At 43.4% G+C, this 19,202-nt stretch overlaps 1 protein-coding gene across 2 annotated transcripts in view; it reads left to right on the top strand.

Annotated features, from left to right (window-relative positions):
* Positions 1 to 19,202, top strand: part of RBBP6 (RB binding protein 6, ubiquitin ligase) — a 388,917-nt gene that overhangs the window by 355,860 nt on the left and 13,855 nt on the right. For both annotated transcript variants that reach the window (XM_069209694.1, XM_069209695.1), the window contains 2 exons: positions 12,735 to 12,836; positions 16,368 to 18,227. In XM_069209694.1, the coding sequence (XP_069065795.1) occupies positions 12,735 to 12,836; positions 16,368 to 18,227 (1,962 nt within the window). The remainder of the gene's footprint in view (positions 1 to 12,734; positions 12,837 to 16,367; positions 18,228 to 19,202) is intronic.

Below are 19,202 nucleotides of genomic sequence, written 5' to 3'. Positions count from 1 at the left end.
GGGGAGGGGGTCACATCCCTAATCCTATTGGGGGAATCCTCCATCTGCAAGATGGAGGATTTCTAAAAGTTAGAGTCACCTCAGCTCAGGACACCTTAGGGGCTGTCCTGACTGGCCAGTGACTCCTCCTTGTTGTTTTCTTTGTTTCCTCCAGCCTTGCCGCCAAAAGTGGGGGCCGTGGCCGGAGGGGGCGGGCAACTCCACTAAGCTGGAGTGCCCTGCTGTGCTGTGACAAAGGGGTGAGCCTTTGCTCACCGCCAGGTGTTATAGCTCCTGCCTGGGGGAGGTGTTAGCATCTCCACCCAGTGCAGGCTTTGTTACTGGCCTCAGAGTGACAAAGGCACTCTCCCCATGGGGCCAGCAACATGTCTCTAGTGTGGCAGGCTGCTGGAACCAGTCAGCCTACACAGATAGTCGGTTAAGTTTCAGGGGGCACCTCTAAGGTGCCCTCTGTGGTGTATTTTACAATAAAATGTACACTGGCATCAGTGTGCATTTATTGTGCTGAGAAGTTTGATACCAAACTTCCCAGTTTTCAGTGTAGCCATCATGGTGCTGTGGAGTTCGTGTAAAACAGACTCCCAGACCATATACTCTTATGGCTACCCTGCACTTACAATGTCTAAGGTTTTGCTTAGACACTGTAGGGGCACAGTGCTCATGCACTGGTATCCTCACCTATGGTATAGTGCACCCTGCCTTAGGGCTGTAAGGCCTGCTAGAGGGGTGTCTTACCTATACTGCATAGGCAGTGAGAGGCTGGCATGGCACCCTGAGGGGAGTGCCATGTCGACTTACTCATTTTGTTCTCACTAGCACACACAAGCTGGTAAGCAGTGTGTCTGTGCTGAGTGAGGGGTCTCTAGGGTGGCATAATACATGCTGCAGCCCTTAGAGACCTTCCCTGGCATCAGGGCCCTTGGTACCAGAGGTACCAGTAACAAGGGACTTATCTGGATGCCAGGGTGTGCCAATTGTGGAATCAAAAGTACAGGTTAGGGAAAGAACACTGGTGCTGGGGCCTGGTTAGCAGGCCTCAGCACACTTTCAATTCAAAACATAGCATCAGCAAAGGCAAAAAGTCAGGGGGTAACCATGCCAAGGAGGCATTTCCTTACAGAAACTGTATGTTGTTTATTCACCATGCAGTTGAACTGCCGAAAGTCCTGTGTGTCAGAGCAGTGTACCTCTGTCAGGTGTTGAATACTGCACGTGAAATGGATTTCTAATCAAGTTCAACGATATTCCGACTTGAACTTTGGAAACCATTAGCTTGTAGGTTTCTAGGAAGATGTCCACAAATCTTTCCTGGGATTTAATTTCATGTGTGTTATAAATCTAAGTGATTCATGAGGATTAGAAAAGTCCTTTTCAAAGGAGGATTTCCTAGGGAATTCTTGACTTCATTTTTTGCTGGGCAATTGCTTTTTTTCACCTGCCTGTCAGGTTAACTGTAGCGTATGGATCATCAGAAATTAGAAAATCGAAGCAAAACATCACCTGTTGTTGTTCTGGCTAAACCACAGTTAACATATTGAAGATCCTCTACTTTCTGATCAGTTGTTGTAGGTGAATGAGGGTTAACCATTGATCTTCTAAGAAGATGGACATTGGGTTTGGTTGTTTCCGCTTTCTTAAAATGTGCAATCCTCTTTAATCCTCAGTTTCAATCTTTTGTGAAATTCTCTTTCTGTATTTCTGAAGCATCTCGAACTCCCTTCGGTGCAGTCGCAGTTGATGTTAGCTTTCCTTTAGTATTAGTTTGGCTTATAACGCATTTTACTTTGTTGGAGCCCTCAGGTTTTGTAGTAAGCAACGCTCAGTCAGGAGGTAACGATCCTCTGGTACCACCTGGTTCGCTCCTGTTTACAAATTTGAATCAACTGAAAACCTGAAACAAAAACAATACTAAAATAAATTACACTATGATTAACACACATCATTATAGATCTGCTGTTTTGGAAAATGGCGGAAGGGTTGCTCTAAGGAGTTATTTTCTGTCTCTAAGACTACTTGACCCCCAAAATCTATATTTTGACACCAAAATAAAGTATGTAGGTCTCAAGCTTCTTAAAAACTGTACATCATCACTGCAACACATCCGCCATATTTAGGTTGAGCGCACACGCGCTTCTGACCTATTGTAAATATCCATCACTTTCGTTTGTGGGCTTGCCTATTGAAAAGCCCTTGCAGACTGTTACATGGATTATCGCACGATTGCTGATAAGTTTTATGTGAGAGAACTACTTATTTCTTCTCTCTCTCTCCACACTGATGGCAGATATAACGATTTGAATCAGCTGACAGTGCTGTCCCCAGCACCTCCTGCCTGTCCATCCCTCAGTTTCCTGTTCTGTCTGCCATCCTCACCACCCCTCCGACGTCGTTCCCTGTTATTTAACTTCAGTCACAAGTCTCTATTTGAGTGAAAGTTGTATGACATCTTTAAATGCCAACATTTACTTGCCATTGTATTCAGTCCAGCAGCAAATAAGTTTCCAAGACTTTATTACAAAGGCCTTGATGATATTAGATTGCCTAAAGTGTAGGTTTGTTCATATTTGCATTATATCATTTTGAATGTTGCATTTGAAGAAACACTAATTTGCAGGCAGAGTTGATTTATTTATGTGGCAAGAAAAGTCCAGTTATGAATTCACATCGCAAAAAGCTCTAACTCAAGCAAATACGAGACCCATTGCATTGCAAATGCTTGTTAAAAATGCTGTCCATAAAAAACGGCCCGGATCAACAATGTTTATCCAAGCTAAATAACTTCTCTAATGATCCAGAAACACACATAAATCAAAAAAGAAAATCTCTGGACAACAACTTATTTACGGTGGTATATCGGTGGGCCAGGATTATCTTTGTGCAACAGTATCCTCCTCTGATAATAGTGTGAAGAAAAAAAATGTAAGAGTGCTTGTTTTTGGCCATTCACTTCCACAGCCGGTATTTAAATATTTCCCATGAGATGATGTTCATATTTGCAGATCCTTAAAATCCAAAAACAGTTAACTTTGTGTAATTTCTCTTTATGCTAGGATATATGTAACATGGCTAGATGTCTCTATTTAAAGTATATACTTACTTGTGATAGATACTGAGTATCTCTTCAGTTCTTTGAAACAGTAGGGAAAGCGTTTTGTATTCCCTGACCATGGACACATTTTTGTTTTTGTTTCTCCCTGATACCATTGATTGTATGGGCCTAAATGTGACTGGAACAGGAACAACCCAGAGTGATCATTATAACCAGTTTATGGTCAGAAAATGTTACTACTGGAAGTTATGTATGTATAAAACCTGCACTAGCTCAGAGTTCTCAGACTGTAGGTTCTTGTGCTACTTGAATGCTGTCCCACTTCAAAGTGGGAATCCTCATTACAAATGTCGAACACATGATGCCTTTAAATGCATAACCTTGCAAAAGGGCCTTTTCATGCATTCAGTTGAGCTTTCTCCTGTTGAGTGTGCTCCTACTTTAATTACATTGTCTTCAGTCAAAATGGTTACAGCATTGTAACGTGTGGTAATCCTTTGATCTCGTGCTCTTGTCAGCATTTCAATTTTAAATATGCTAGATTCACCTCTCTTTGCTGCAGGGAGTGCATCAGAGGATCTGTTCATTGCAGTTATGTAATGAAAGGAGTGTAATTTCTTCTTTGTTGATTCTAAAACAAGTGGACCTGTGGTCATGCCATTTGGCCAGTGTACTCGGGCAGCATTACAGTCAGCTATTTTCCACCCTTTGACTAGCCAATGTTTTGCCTTGAAACCATACCTGGACATTACCTTTGCACTTTGGGTGTCTACTTGGAAAAATACAGTTATAAGAGCAGTGTTTGAATTAAAATCGGCCACACTTGATCTCTTGGTCACAATTTTCAGTATTTTTTGCCCATTGTGCCACTCTAGGCACAGAGTAGCTACACATTCCACCAGCACGTTTTTGTAAGCAGTGGGTACATCTAAATGTGGGTCCCATACTCACTAAACATTAGACTCAAGCTCACATCACTGACCTGGCTTAAAAGGCCAAAACTAGTTTTCGATTTTGTGTTCTCTTCTGGAGGTTACCTGGCCCAGCAATTCGGCCGCACTCTTCCTGTTGAGGTAGGTCAAACACTGATTTCCTCCTGGCTATTCTCTGTCTGGAGGGATGTAATGGGCAAAAGATCATGGAATGGGGGGCTGCTTAATTACTCGTGGATTTGATTAATTGAAGCATTTCACCCACCATGTTTGTTTTTTGTAAGCATTTGAAGCAGAGCATGAGTTGGACAGAGAAAAAAATGTTATGATACTTCTCAGGCTCCCACCATTGTAAAAGCTCAAGGTTGAGATACTGCAGATGCCTCTTTACAGCTAGGCATTTCCTCAGCTGATGTGTACCATTCTCTTCCTAGCACCATTAATCTCTTGACGCTCCTGAAAAGGCTCTTGTCTGGTTTACCCATGGGTTTGAAAGACCCTCGCCCCCAACTTAACAGAAGCAGTGACCTCCTTTTCCTCATTCTTCAGTGAGAATCCACGCCTTTTCCAGTTCAATGAATTCAGTACCTACAGGTACTTTTGGACACAATGCAAGAAAGCGATTCCTTTTAAGGGATACTACCACTGTTCCTCAAGAAATGCCATCTATTCTCTCCAAACACCACCATGATTGATAGCTCATTTGTACTATGTGACAGTACAAGGAACTTTTCAAAATGTCATACCATGACAACATGCGGAATAACTATTTCTACAAAATGTACAGATCTGCTATGCTCACCCCCCAAGGTTCAGGCAGTGTTAACCCCCTTCGCTGCCAGGCCTTTTCCCCCTCATGTGCAAGGCCTTTTTTTGGCTATTTTGGGCAAGTCGTGCTCAGGCCCTCAAAGTTTTGTCCACATAAGCTACCCACGCCTAATTTGTGTCCTTTTTTTTCCAACATTCTAGGGATTCTAGAGGTTCCCAGAGTTTGTGTGTTCCCCTGAAGGAGACCAAGAAATTAGCCAAAATACAGCAAACAAATTGGGGGGGGGGGGGGGGGGGGGGGGGGTGTGTAAGGGCTGCAGAAGAAGGCTTGTGTTTTTTTCCCCCCTGAAAATGGCATCAGCAAAGGGTTTGCGGTGCTAAAATAACCAGCTTTCAGGAACAGGCAGACTTGAATCAGAAACCCCAATTTTTCAACACACTTCTGGTATTTTACTGGGACATCCCCCATTTTTATGGGTGAGCACAAAGTGCTCTGTCCATTCTGTAATCTCTCTTTGGGCTTGAAACCACAACCATGCCACGTCAGTCACTTACATTGGTTCGTGGGCTTGTCTTTTAAAATCCGCTTGCTTTCATTTGTGAAAGGCATGCATACGTCATGCATTTTCCGGTGTTTAGCCCACCTACACAGCACCGGTAAAGTACCAAAAACATACAAGGCTCGATGTTTTCAACCTGGAGTCCGGACTACTTTATCTGTTTATTTTCCACGCAGCGCGATCGCACTGCATTTTTTTCACAGCGCAATCACGCTGTATTTTTTTTTTGCCTTACAACGCTAATAGCTCTAACTCGAACAAATGCAAGACCCGTGGCGCTGAAAATGCTTGTTACTGTTTTTGTGTTTTCAGCCTCTTTCCACTTAGTGACAAAAATAGATATGAAACCAATGCTGGATCCCAGAAAGCTAAACATTTTTGAAACGTTGACAAAATTCTAAATTCAGCAAGGGGTAATTTGTGTAGATCCTACAAGGTTTTCCTGCAGAAAATAACAGCTGAAATAAAAAAATATATATTGAAATTGAGAAAAAAAACAGCCATTTTTCTCAACGTTTTACTCTGTAACTTTTTTCTGCGATGTCTGCTTTTTTAAAGCAATATACCGTTACGTCTGATGGACTCTTCTGGTTGCGGGGATATATAGGGCTTGTAGGTTCATCAAGAACCCTAGGCACCCAGAGCCAATAAATGAGCTGCACCTTGCATGGGTTTTCATTCTGTACCGGGTATACAGCAATTAATTTGCTGAAATATAAAGGGTAAAAAATGGGTATCAAGAAAACCTTTGTATTTCCAAAATGGGCACAAGATAAGGTGTTGAGAAGCAGAGGTTATTTGCTGATCTCTGAATTCCGGGGTGTCCATACTAGCATTTGAATTACAGGGTATTTCTCAAATAGACGTATTTTTTACACACTGTCTTACATTTGGAAGAAGAAAATGTAGAGAAAGACAAGGGGCAGTAGCGCTTGCTGTTTTTCTGTTCTGTGTTCCCCTAAGTCTCCCGATAACTTGCATGGGTAGGCCTAATGCTTGCGATAGGAAACGCAACATGGACACATCACATTTTTACATTGAAATCTGAAGTGTTTTTTGCACAGTGCCTACCTGTAGATTTTGGCCTCTATCTCAGCCCACACCTATCGAAACCTACCAAACCTGTGCATCCTAGGGGAATCCAGGATAGGGTGACTTGTGGGGCTCTCACCAGGTTCTGTTACCCAGAATCCTTTGCAAACCTTTAAAATTTGGCCCAAAAAACATTTTCCTCACATTTCGGTGGCAACGTTCTGGAATCTGAGAGGAGCCACAAATGTCCATCCACCCACCGTTTCCCCAAATGTCCTGATAAAAATGGTACCTCACTTGTGTGGGTAGGCCTAATGCCCGCAAAATGAAATGCTCCAAAACACTATGTGGACACATCAAAATTATCAAATACTAAACTACCTGTTGTGGGGGCTGCATTTTTGGTCCTGGGCTCAGCAGCTATATAGGGAAACCTACCAAACCCAAACATTTCTGAAAACTTGACACCCGAGGGAATCCAGGGAGGTGTGACTTTGTGTGGATCCCCCAATGTTTTCTTACCCAGAATCCTCAGCAAACCTCAAATTTAGCTCATTTTTCCCACATTTCTGTGTGGGATAACTGCACCGGGACAAATTTCCTACCACCCTACGTTCCCCTCAGTCTCCTGGTAAAAATTATACCTGATTGTGTAGGTGGGCCAACTGCCTGTGACAGGGAAGAGCCAAAAACATGTTGAAATTGAGGGGGAACCAAAGCGGGTCCAAAAGGGATAAGAGAAAAAAATTATTTTAGGCTTTAGGCTGACAAGTGGGGCAACATTTGTATCGGTGTAGATGAGACAATGCTGAGTGGTAGGAATTTTGTGGATTCCTGCAGATTCCAGAAGGTTCCATCACAAAAATTTGGAAAAAATGTGTGATCTCCAGCAAAGTTGGAGGTTTGCAGGGCATTGTGGGTAAGAAAATGGTGCTGGGTGTATGGGAAGCACACCACCCTGGACTTACCAAGATGTTTAGTTTTCAGATGTATCTAGGTCTTGTGGATTTTTCTACATGGCAGAATCCCAAAGTCCAAAAAGTGCAACCCTCACCATTCCAAGTGGAGCGATTTTGAGAGTTAGCCAAGCTCTCATGGCCCAAATGTAAAACCAAAACCCAAAATAATCAAATGTCTTCTTGCTTGCCATGGGATAAGATGTTTGTGTGTGGGGGAGAGCTGTAAGACTGTTATCCCCTTCGGTTGGGGTGGGCGCATAACCATGCCCATCCTGGTTGGTAGAAATCACCAGGCAATTATTTATTTTTTTATTCCCCGGCATCTAGTATACTTTCTGCCCACCTCCCGCAGGGGATGTGGATTAGGGGTTTTGGCCCCATTTATTTGGGGTGGGGGTATGGCCATACCCCCACCCTCTTATTTTGGGTGGGAAAATAATCTTCTCTGGTTGGCTTTCTACCCCCCTTGGGGGCAGATGGACCTTCCATACATAGGTCAATCTGCCCCCAAGGGGGGCAGATAGGACCAAAAGTAATGTGCCCCCTAGGGGAGCAAAAATGGCCTAAAATAACCGCCTCTAAGGGGTCGCTACCCTTGCGTGAAACGGGCGCAAAACAACAAAAAAATCCCAAGAATGGGCTAAAGTAAATTTGTCCCCCCAGGGGAGTGTCTGTTGCCTAAGGTGTTGCTCCCCTCACGTGAACCATGGTGCAGATCGGCCTAATTATAATAGGTCGATCTGTCCCCAAGGGGGCAGAAAAGGCCTAAAAATATTTTGCTCCCCTGGGGAGCGACCCTTGCCCATTGGGCCGCTCCCCTTATGACATAAACAAAAGATAAAACATTCCCTGGTGTCTAGTGGCATTTCGGCTGCCTGATCGCATCGCAATCGTGAAAGGAGAGAAAAAGGCCTTTCCTCCCCTTTCATGCCTCTCTCGCCCCCTCCACTTGATCGGAGGTGAAATGCTTTCTGATGAGGTCACCGCCTGATCGCACGCTGACATCCTCTGATGTCGGAGGGGCAGGGGTGGAAGGGGAAGCAATTCCCCTTCCATTGCTGCCCAGAGGAGGGGGGTGCTTGGCCATAGGGGGGAGCGCTGGAGCCATAGCAGGACAAGCTGGTCTCATCCTCGGCACCAGGCAGCCGTAGCCGAGGGCGAGACCAGCTCATCCTAGGCACCCAAGGGGTTGAAGAAGACAAGTTAAGCAGACTTCTCAACTTCGAGCAAGAATTGAGCATCTACAAAAACATTCTTGCATAATTTTGTTTACCAGTATGGATCAAAACAAATTGATTACTTTGGCAAGGCAGAAAAGTGAAATGCACAGATGTTCTGTTTGTCCACAACCCATTTTCAGGAGGAATGCCATTTTGATTTGCTCGACAAGATCTTATGCTTAACCCTCTCGCCCTCATTTTTCATCTACCCATTTTTGCACTTTGACAATTCAGCATTAGAGACATTCTAATTTCACTGGACCACCAGGAGTGGATCGAGGCCTACTAAAAGTGAACACACAAGATATTGGTGCAGCATTATCCTTTATCACAGCCTACCATCCCTGTAGGAAGTTGGCTCTGTATGTGCTATTTCAAAGTAAGGAATAGCATGCACAGAGTCCAAGGGTTCCCCTTAGAGGTAAGATAGTGGCAAAAAGAGAATACTAATGCTCTATTTTGTGGTAGTGTGGTCGAGCAGTAGGCTTATCAAAGGAGTAGTGTTAAGCATTTGTTGTACATACACACAGGCAATAAATGAGGGACACACACTCGGAGACAAATCCAGCCAATAGGTTTTGTTATAGAAAAATATCTTTTCTTAGTTTATTTTAAGAACCACAGGTTCAAATTTTACATGTAATATCTCATTTGAAAGGTATTGCAGGTAAGTACTTTAGGAACTTTGAATAATTACAGTAGCATATATACTTTTTACATAAAACACAAATAGCTGTTTTAAAAGTGGACAATTAGTGCAATTTTCACAGTTCCTGGGGGAGGTAAAGTAATGTTAGTTTTAGCAGGTAAGTAAATCACCTACAGGTTTGAGATTGGGGTCCAAAGTAGCCCATCGTTGGGGGTTCAGAGCAACCCCAAAGTTATCACACCAGCAGCTCAGGGCCGGTCAGGTGCAAAGGTCAAAGAGGTGCCCAAAACACATAGGCTTCAATGGAGAGAAGGGGTTGCCCCGGTTCCAGTCTGCCAGCAGGTAAGTACCCGCGTCTTCGGAGGGCAGACCAGGGGGGTTTTGTAGGGCACCGGGGGGGACACGAGTCAGCACAAAAAGTACACCCTCAGCAGCGCGGGGGCAGCCGGGTGCAGTGTGTAAACACACGTCGGGTTTCCAATAGTTTCCTATGGGAGACCAAGGGGTCTCTTCAGCAGTGCAGGCAGGCAAGGGGGGGGCTCCTCGGGGTAGCCACCACCTGGGCAAGGGAGAGGGCCTCCTGGGGTCACTCTTGCACAGAAATTCCGTTCCTTCAGTTGCTGGGGGCTGCGGGTGCAGGGTCTTTTCCAGCCGTCGGGAAAGTAGAGTTCAGGCAGTCGCGGTCAGGGGGAGCCTCGGGATTCCCTCTGCAGGCGTCGCTGTGGGGGCTCAGGGGGGACAACTTTGGTTACTCACGGTCTTGGAGTCGCCGGAGGGTCCTCCCTGAGGTGTTGGTTCTCCACCAGTCGAGTCGGGGTCGCCGGGTGCAGTGTTGCAAGTCTCACGCTTCTTGCGGGGATTTGCAGGGGTCTTTAAATCTGCTCCTCTGTAACAAAGTTGCAGTTCTTTTGGAGCAGTGCCGCTGTCCTCGGGAGTTTCTTGTCTTTCTCGAAGCAGGGCAGTCCTCAGAGGATTCAGAGGTCGCTGGTCCCTTGGAAAGCGTCGCTGGAGCAGGTTTCTTTGGAAGGCAGGAGACAGGCCGGTAAGTCTGGGGCCAAAGCAGTTGGTGTCTTCTGTTCTTCCTCTGCAGGGGTTTTTCAGCTCAGCAGTCCTCTTCTTCTTGTAGTTTCAGGAATCTTAATTCTTAGGTTCAGGGGAGCCCTTAAATACTAAATTTAAGGGCGTGTCTAGATCTGGGGGTTTAGTAGCCAATGGCTACTAGCCCTGAGGGTGGGTACACCCTCTTTGTGCCTCCTCCCAAGGGGAGGAGGTCACATTCCTATCCCTATTGGGGGAATCCTCCATCTGCAAGATGGAGGATTTCTAAAAGTCAGAGTCACCTCAGCTCAGGACACCTTAGGGGCTGTCCTGACTGGCCAGTGACTCCTCCTTGTTTTTCTCATTATCTCTCCTGGACTTGCCGCCAAAAGTGGGGGCTGGGTCCAGGGGGCGGACATCTCCACTAGCTGGAGTGCCCTGGGGCATTGTAACACGAAGCTTGAGCCTTTGAAGCTCACTGCTAGGTGTTACAGTTCCTGCAGGGGGAGGTGTGAAGCACCTCACCCAGAGCAGGCTTTTGTTTCTGTCCTCAGAGAGCACAAAGGCTCTCACCGCATGGGGTCAGAAACTCGTCTCTCAGCAGCAGGCTGGCACAGACCAGTCAGTCCTGCACTGAACAATTGGGTAAAATACAGGGGGCATCTCTAAGGTGCCCTCTGTGTGCATTTTTTAATAAATCCAACACTGGCATCAGTGTGGGTTTATTATTCTGAGAAGTTTGGTACCAAACTTCCCAGTATTCAGTGTAGCCATTATGGAGCTGTGGAGTTCGTTTTTGACAGACTCCCAGCCCATATACTCTTATGGCTATCCTGCACTTACAATGTCTAAGGTTTTGCTTAGACGCTGTAGGGGCATAGTGCTCATGCACCTATGCCCTCACCTGTGGTATAGTGCACCCTGCCTTAGGGCTGTAAGGCCTGCTAGAGGGGTGACTTACCTATGCCACAGGCAGTGTGAGGTTGGCATGGCACCCTGAGGGGAGTGCCATGTCGACTTAGTCATTTTCTCCCCACCAGCACACACAAGCTGGCAAGCAGTGTGTCTGTGCTGAGTGGGGGGTCCCCAGGGTGGCATAAGATATGCTGCAGCCCTTAGAGACCTTCCCTGGCATCAGGGCCCTTGGTAACAGGGGGTACCAGTTACAAGGGACTTACCTAGGTGCCAGGGTTGTGCCAATTGTGGAAACAATGGTACATTTTAGGTGAAAGAACACTGGTGCTGGGGCCTGGTTAGCAGGGTCCCAGCACACTTCTCAGTCAAGTCAGCATCAGTATCAGGCAAAAAGTGGGGGGTAACTGCAACAGGGAGCCATTTCTTTACAATCCCTGACCACCTGGCTCCTGAATACCTACAGTAATATCAATTGGGCATGCCTCTGGACTTTATAAAATTTTGAAGGAGTTGAGGCACCGGCTGTCAAGAATTTCCTATGTCTTCAGAAGTAAAAATTGTTCTCTGTTTGGTGACTTAGAAAGGGGGTACATATCCCGAGGGGGGGCTATACCTTCTTTGTATAGACTATTTCTGGCTTACATCTTTACTCTGCTTAACTCACTATTTATAAATGGAGATCCCATGATAGGTTGCCCCTCCTTCATGAGCATGAATTAATTTAATTCATAAACCACACTTATACTTCCCGATAACTTGAAGACAGTAAATCGGGTAATTTTGATTTCGTGCTTTTCTATCTTGCCCATCATAATAATGTGACTCTGATGCTGTCTGCAACTGTGGAATAGCCCGCTTCCTTAAATTGAATGGACATAATAGATTGTTGCTGTTTTATTTCTTTTTTTGCTTAGTTTCAGCTTAGTGTATTTCATCTCCTCCCTCATCGTCCATTTTACACTTACCCATTCTAAAACATATCTTCAGTTTGTTTGTACTTTCTTGGGGGTAATGAAATGTTTTTTGCTGATGTTCTCAAAGGTAATCTGACCTGCTCCCATTAATCGATGTGACGGTAAAACAATTTGATTTGCAAATTACACACTGCTTTCCTTTCCAATATTTAATCTACATAGCATATGAGGTAAGAGTTTTGATCAGTGTACCTGATGTACCACTAAAATAGGAATGCCGCATATTGCCCCGCGGATAGCCTGAGCTAAGAATAGAGCATGAAGAAATCTGTACTAAATAAAAATCAAGCATCAAAGACTAGATATTGCATGGAAAAATAGAAGAATAAGCTTGTGAATGCTTTATAATGGGAATTTATTTATACCATTTTACAGTGCAGGGACTGGCATGGTGCATCCATGATTATATATTGCCCGACAGGTGTATAGTTCATGATTTAGGTGTAACCTGTGATAGTGAGACTGGAAGCATGTATGCTGTATAAGCACTTGAAGGAGGGTGCTTTTGCCTATACGCTCTCCATCAGAATTGCCAATTATGAGCTTCCAGAACAGATATTTTCCAGAAAGTACTGTGTGAGAACTATGGGAAGCAAAAAATTTAAAGAACTCAAGTAGTGTACCCGTGTTTATTACAGAGTGAAGAAAAAATCTAAGCTTGATGAATTCACAAATGACTTTGCCAAAGAGCTTTTGGAATACCAGAAAATTCAGAAAGAACGCAGACGGACCTACTCCAGGTAAACTTGTTTCTTTATGTTTTAATTGTGTTAAGTGCGTGGCAGGTCAGAATGAGAATGTTGCGTCTGTAGAGATCCCTGGTTTCATTTGAATCGAGTTGGTGATGAGGTTTAAGAAGTGGTATTAACAATCCTACTAATCACCATTAAAGGTGTGGCTGTTGGAGCACAACATACAGCAACACACTTCCAGGATTTTTTTGCTGTAAATACAACCATTGTGAAAATTCTCTGTCTATTTTTTGTACTTCCGTCAGAGTAAAGATTAATCAGTGTAGAAAGTTGGCTTGCTTGGTATCCGCATTAGGGTGCCTGGGCAGATTAGACTGCTAAAATAGTGGGAATAGTGTTGTTTAATAAAACCATTCACAAATGCAGTAAAAGCAAAAATTAAAATTCACATTCACCTACCCTGAAAAAGCATTTCTGGGAACCTTCACACATTTAAGCCTGTAAAATAGTCACCTGGTTATTCATTCATACTTCATTAGCATTGCTGTTTGGTATGTACTTTACTGTTGGTGCTTGACTTGATCAGATAGTGGTTTAAACCTGTTTGCTCCACGTTATATTTTTCAGTCAGTGAGAGTATGGAGAGCTATAGGAAAGTGAATTGCTGATCTATAGATGAAAGCTGAAGTTAACACCTACTTTGGCACTAAATACACCTCATAAAAAGGCACTGACTGAATCCAACACATTTTGTATTATTCCAAGTGCAACTTGTGTGAAAGTTTTTCCAAATTTAACAACTGAAAGTTAACTTACGACTGCCACCATCTTTCTACCTTCCTATTATTTTTTATCACTTTGCAAGTGGAGAAAAAGCACATTTGCTTTCCACCATTAGGTTTTTAGATTCACATACCTGAATCATTCTCTGTCAAAGAGTTGGAAGTCCTCTAGTGACTTTAAATAGCAGTGCTTAACATGACTGCGCCTGAAAGGCTTCAGAACAGTAGTTTTCTCATGGACCTTGCTGGGCGAAAGACTGAAGAAATAAAAGTACATCAGAAACTTTGCCTGCAGCGAATCAACTAGATGGTCCCCGCAACAGGCTACAAACTTTGGTCAGCATCAACAATAGATCGCCTTTATGGATGGACAACAAGCAGCCGAGATGATATCCATCACTTCATTAGGCAGTTCAAAACCTCCTAGCTGATTCCATTCAATCTTCAGACATTGTTGGGACAGGAGGTCCTCTTGAAGAGGAAGACTGAGCAAAGGAAGGATGCACCAACTCAAATGTTTGGAGTTCTAGACCCTCAGAGCCCAGTCCAGGACTCTCTGGATCCGAGTCCGGTCTTTCAGCAACAAATCATATTTTTTTCCGGGTCTCAAATGATTCAAAGACAGCTTGTTGGCGGCGCTTGAATGCCAAATTTGGCGTTCATGCGCCGCTGGAAAACTTTGTTTCTTGATGTGAGGTGTCCTTGGAAAAAAAATTGATTTGTTGCTGTACTTAATTTAATTACGGGAACCCCAGAGGGGGTCTTCCCATATTGCACTTTGGACACATGGCTGGATATTTGTGGATCCGTTTTGTGGACTCCATCCGGGCCTGGAGGAGTTCATCTTTGCTACAATCATACATCATTAAGGCAGTCTACATCCTGCTATCGACCTACCAAGAGAAAGGAGCCAGAGGGTCCCGGAAGTCTATAGAGGAGTACACCAGAGAGGGATTGTTGATGGGAGAGAGAGCTACTGAAACTCATGCCTCTGCACCTAGTAAGTTACCAATATCAAATATCTGACACTCAAGGTTTTCTCTAAGAATAACCGCAATGCCTCCACCCCTACCCTGTGGACGGTCTTTCCTATGAATTTTATAGCTGTTCGGTATGGCTAGGGCAACAACTGGATTCGAAGAATCTGAGAGCCACATCCCTGTAAAAACAATATATATCCAGTTTGTCTGGGCCAATTTCACTCAGGAGATCAGATTTTGTCCGAGTGTTTCTGCATGGACCGAGCATTGATCATGGCCATAGAGAAGGGCATCTTAGTATTTTACCGGCTCAAAGACAGGGGTACAGCCACACCTGCACCTGAAGGCCAACACTGAAATTTACAGTGGTGACACAAAAGCGTCTTAGTGCCAACATCCAGGTGTCCTGCACCCTGCAGTAAAACTCCTACCTACTGCAGTAAAACGTAAAGCATGGCTGGCGCTGGTCGCTTCCGAGATACAGACAGACTTGCCTTACGTGCTCCTTTGGCATGCCAGCAGCCCCTCCACGCAGCGTGGCCCATAAAATATGCCGTGAGCCAGACCTAGAGTGTGCACTGCCAAAAAATGCCTCCGCTAGTTCTCCAAGTTGTACCTCACAAAGTTTTTAGCTGCTCCCTCCTCCTGCATAATTTCAGTTAAACACACAGATTAAAACACAATTTCAGTGCAAGCAGAGCAGAGCAATTTAAAAAGATTCAACAATGACAGCGTTATGTGCTGATATCAACACTGACCCTAAGGTTTTCAATAAGTGGTAATGTATACAATTGCTGGTAAGCTGGGATACAATTGTTTGGATATTGCTTGCTATTTTTATTCAAGCATGCGATTCTACAAAAATTCAGTGTTAAAAAAGATAAATTACTTACTTGTGCCTACAGTCCTCCAGTGTTAACTTTCACCTGTTAAAGGTGGACAGACACCACAAGTTAACTTAAAATATCTAAAGATTGTAGTGGAATTTCGCCTTGTGGGCAATTCAATGTCTGAAAGTGTTGGGTTGAACTTTTGAATTACTTTAGTGAAGAGACCTGTTTTTCAAACAATTTAAATGTAGTGAAATAACTTACTGAAAATGTTAGAAACCGCTGCCAGGTCTAATCACTATTTCAAAACCCGGCTCACCTGCTCTTCTCCGCCTTTGGACCTTTTTTTCACAAGGCATTTCGATTTGACCTACCATAAAATTGGTTGGCAGTCAGTACAGTAGTATCCGAGCCTTAAAGGGTTAATAATGACTGTTTGTCATGAAGGCTATTGCAAAGTGGATATCTCTAATGAGGTTAAAAGGCAGAAAACATTTTTACAAAGTTATTCTGTTATTCTGCCTGATATTGAGAAATATTCTAAGCATGTGTTTTTATAGAAAATGTGGCAGAAGTCGTTTTTTGAGGTAAGTAACGTGATCTTCTAAAGTAGAGGTTAGATATATGTAAAACAAAAATTAAACTCTCTTTTTTTCTCTCCAAAGGATGTGTTGCTGTCTCTAATATTCACCTGGTTGTATTAGAGTAGTGCAGCCTAGCAGGATTTTTGGTGCGTTATATTCAATACCTAACAAGAAGTGATTGCACCATCTGATACTTATTAATGCCTTTCAGTATAGAATCCAGAAAAGGGAAAGCTGTATTTGGAAAAATGTCTTTAAAACGTGTGTGTGTGTGTGTGTGTGTGTGTGTGTGTGTGTGTGTGTGTGTGTGTGTGTGTGTGTTTGTGGGTGCGCGCACGCGCGCTCTGTTTTTGTGATTGTTCCTTACACCATTCTTTTCTTTTTGTTTTTTTTTTATTTTAAGATCAAAATCGCCATATAGTGGCTCCTCCTACTCTAAAAGTTCCTATTCCTACTCCAAATCGAGATCTGGTTCTTCGCGCTCACGTTCTTACTCTCGATCCTTTAGCCGTTCCCGTTCTCGCTCATTTTCAAGATCACCTCCATACCCGAGGTCTGGCCGGGCGAAAAGTCGGACTTACCGTTCTAGATCCAGGTCTCATGGATATCACCGTTCACGATCACGAACACCTCCGTACAGAAGATACCGTTCCCGCTCTAGATCACCGGTGAATAGAGTTCCCTCGCCTAATAAGCGCATTGTCCAACAACCAGAAGAAGAAAGGGAATATTTGAACCGCTACAGAGAACTTCACCCTTATGATATGAAAGCTTTCCCTGGGCGACAGACTGAGTTTAGGGATGCATTGGAGAAGGAAAGATATAGAGAATGGGAAAGAAATTACAGAGAATGGTATGAGAAGTTCTATAAAGATTATAAGGGTGCTCTGCAATGCCCACCGACCAGGCAGAGATCTCCAGGCAATAGGGAAAACTATTCTCCAAACCGTTTTGCTCCACCGCTATCCAGACGAGAAAATTCTCCATACAATCGACGCAGAGATGATTATCCTTCTGCTCAGCCTCACCGAGGTCGAAATATTGGGGGTAACTACCAAGAAAAAACTCTCAACAGAGACAGCCATTCTGTCAAAGAGGTTCGGAAATTAAAAGAGGAGGAAATGGAGAACCTACCTGGTGATGGAAGAGGTAACAGGCACAAAAAGCATAGAAAGAAGCGAAAAGGTGCGGAGAGTGGTACAGATTTGCCTGAAGTACACAGGAAGCCCAGAGATTGCACTGGTGATGAAGGAAAGAATGATTCTCATTTTATTCCTCAAAATAAGGATGATGCAACTCCGGTCAGAGATGAGCCCATGGAGGCAGAATCTATTTCCTTTAAGCTCAGTGCAGAGAAAGACAAGAAAGAGAAGATCAAGGCAAAAGCTGACAAGACAAAACGTAAAGCTGAAGGGAACACCCCCAAGAAAGACAATGCTTTTAAACCACTGAAAGTAACTCAGGAAAAGAACACAGAAGTTGGACGGGAAAAATCACCTCATGGTGAACCACCTTTAAAAAGGCCTAAAGAGGAATACCACAAAGGTGAAAACACCAAACCGTCATTCTCACACAAAGATGAGAAGCAAACCTCAGTAACTCGTAAAGTCCCGCCTAAAACAACAAAAGAACACCAAGACAACAGGCCATCCAAAGAAGAAAAGGTTAGGAAAGAACATCCAAAAGATATAAAAACAGAAAAGTCTTTCGGTAAAGATGAGAAATCAAAAAAATCTACAGAGAAAACTAAATCTGCAGACCCTAAGCCGGACAAAATCAAGTCTGTTGACCCCAAACTTGAAAAAATACGATCCACAGACCCAAAACTAGACAAAACCAAGACTGCAGACACTAAGCCAGACAAAATTAAGTCTCTGGATAGCAAGTCTGAAAAAAAAAAAAGGAAAGCTGATGACAAATTAATAGACAAGGAAGTAGATTCTTCGATGAAAGACATTAAATCAGAAGATATTATTGAGGCTATTAAACCCCCACCAAAAGTGAAACTTGAAACAAGTGGTGAGAAACCCTCAACTAGCCATGAAGATGATAAAAGCTCTGTAAACGCAACTGGCAAAAAAATAAAGCTAAACCGTGAAACAGGAAAAAAAATTGTCAGTATGGAAAATCTCCCAGCTCCTGACGAAATTGGTGAAAAACCTGAAATTGCCTTTAAGATCAAACCGGAAAAAGTAAAAGGAAAAATGAGACGTAAAGTAACAGCGGCAGATGGGTTTGGCTCTACACTTGTTGATTACACCAGGTAAGAACTGTGTAGCATTGCTCTTGTAGAACTTGAATGATTTAAAATGACTAGTGGTTTAAAATTCAGGTGATTGTGTGGCAGCTGCTATAACTTATTGTGCTTTGACCCACTCTCCCGTCCCACCTCATTAGGTTGCTTCATGTCTATATGCCTTTGTTAGGGACTTGTTGCTCTTAACAATCAAACTTCCTTTTATGCAGGTAAATTCTTAGTTGTGCGCAACTGGTAAGGTAACAGTTCCCTTTGCTTATGGATTACTATTCCTCTCCCAAATAAAGATACGTATTGAGGTCCCTGTTTTGCGCTATGTAGTGCGGAAAGGAATTTTCTTTTCGTTAAACTTTTTCTGCTAACATCTAGCCTTCTACTGCTGCTTGTTTCTCTTCTGTCCATTATTTTTTTCAAAGTTTTATTTCCATGGATATCGACATATGTAGAAAAAACAAGAAACCACCATCATACATAAAATGTTCAGAGAATACAACTAGTTATATTTGACAGTATTATTACAAGTTTCAGGTGTCATTAAGCTGAAATACAGTAGAAGTAATTTGGAACATCACCATTATGATTTGCAGATCAGCATTATCAAGGTGGCATGGGGTCACATTAGAAGTGCTGTAAGGGCCAAGGCTCAGTGTGTCAGTCGGCCGTGCCTGCTGTCAGTTTATTTTGAAATGTTCTTATGTCACTCTTTTTGAGGTTCTCTGTAGCAGCATTTAACCATGAGGTGTCTCACCACTTTAAACAACAGCTGCCCTTGCTTGTCTCCCAAGCTGAGACTGAATGAAGATCAGTTAATAAGTGTCACCATGAGTTGTAGATTGATGGTATAATTTTGAATAGCCAGGTGTAGTTCGTAGATTCTCAGCTGAAGAGCAGAAGCTTGCACTTTCAGGTCTATATGAATTTATCCCCAAAAAAGCACAATGATTTTCTTTATGTAATAACTACATTCCATTACAGGGTTGA

Source organism: Pleurodeles waltl, chromosome 10 (genome assembly GCF_031143425.1).
Source record: "Pleurodeles waltl isolate 20211129_DDA chromosome 10, aPleWal1.hap1.20221129, whole genome shotgun sequence".
NCBI lineage: Eukaryota > Metazoa > Chordata > Amphibia > Caudata > Salamandridae > Pleurodeles > Pleurodeles waltl.
Note: the sequence above shows the minus strand (reverse complement) of the source record. Positions and strands in the feature narration are given on the sequence as shown.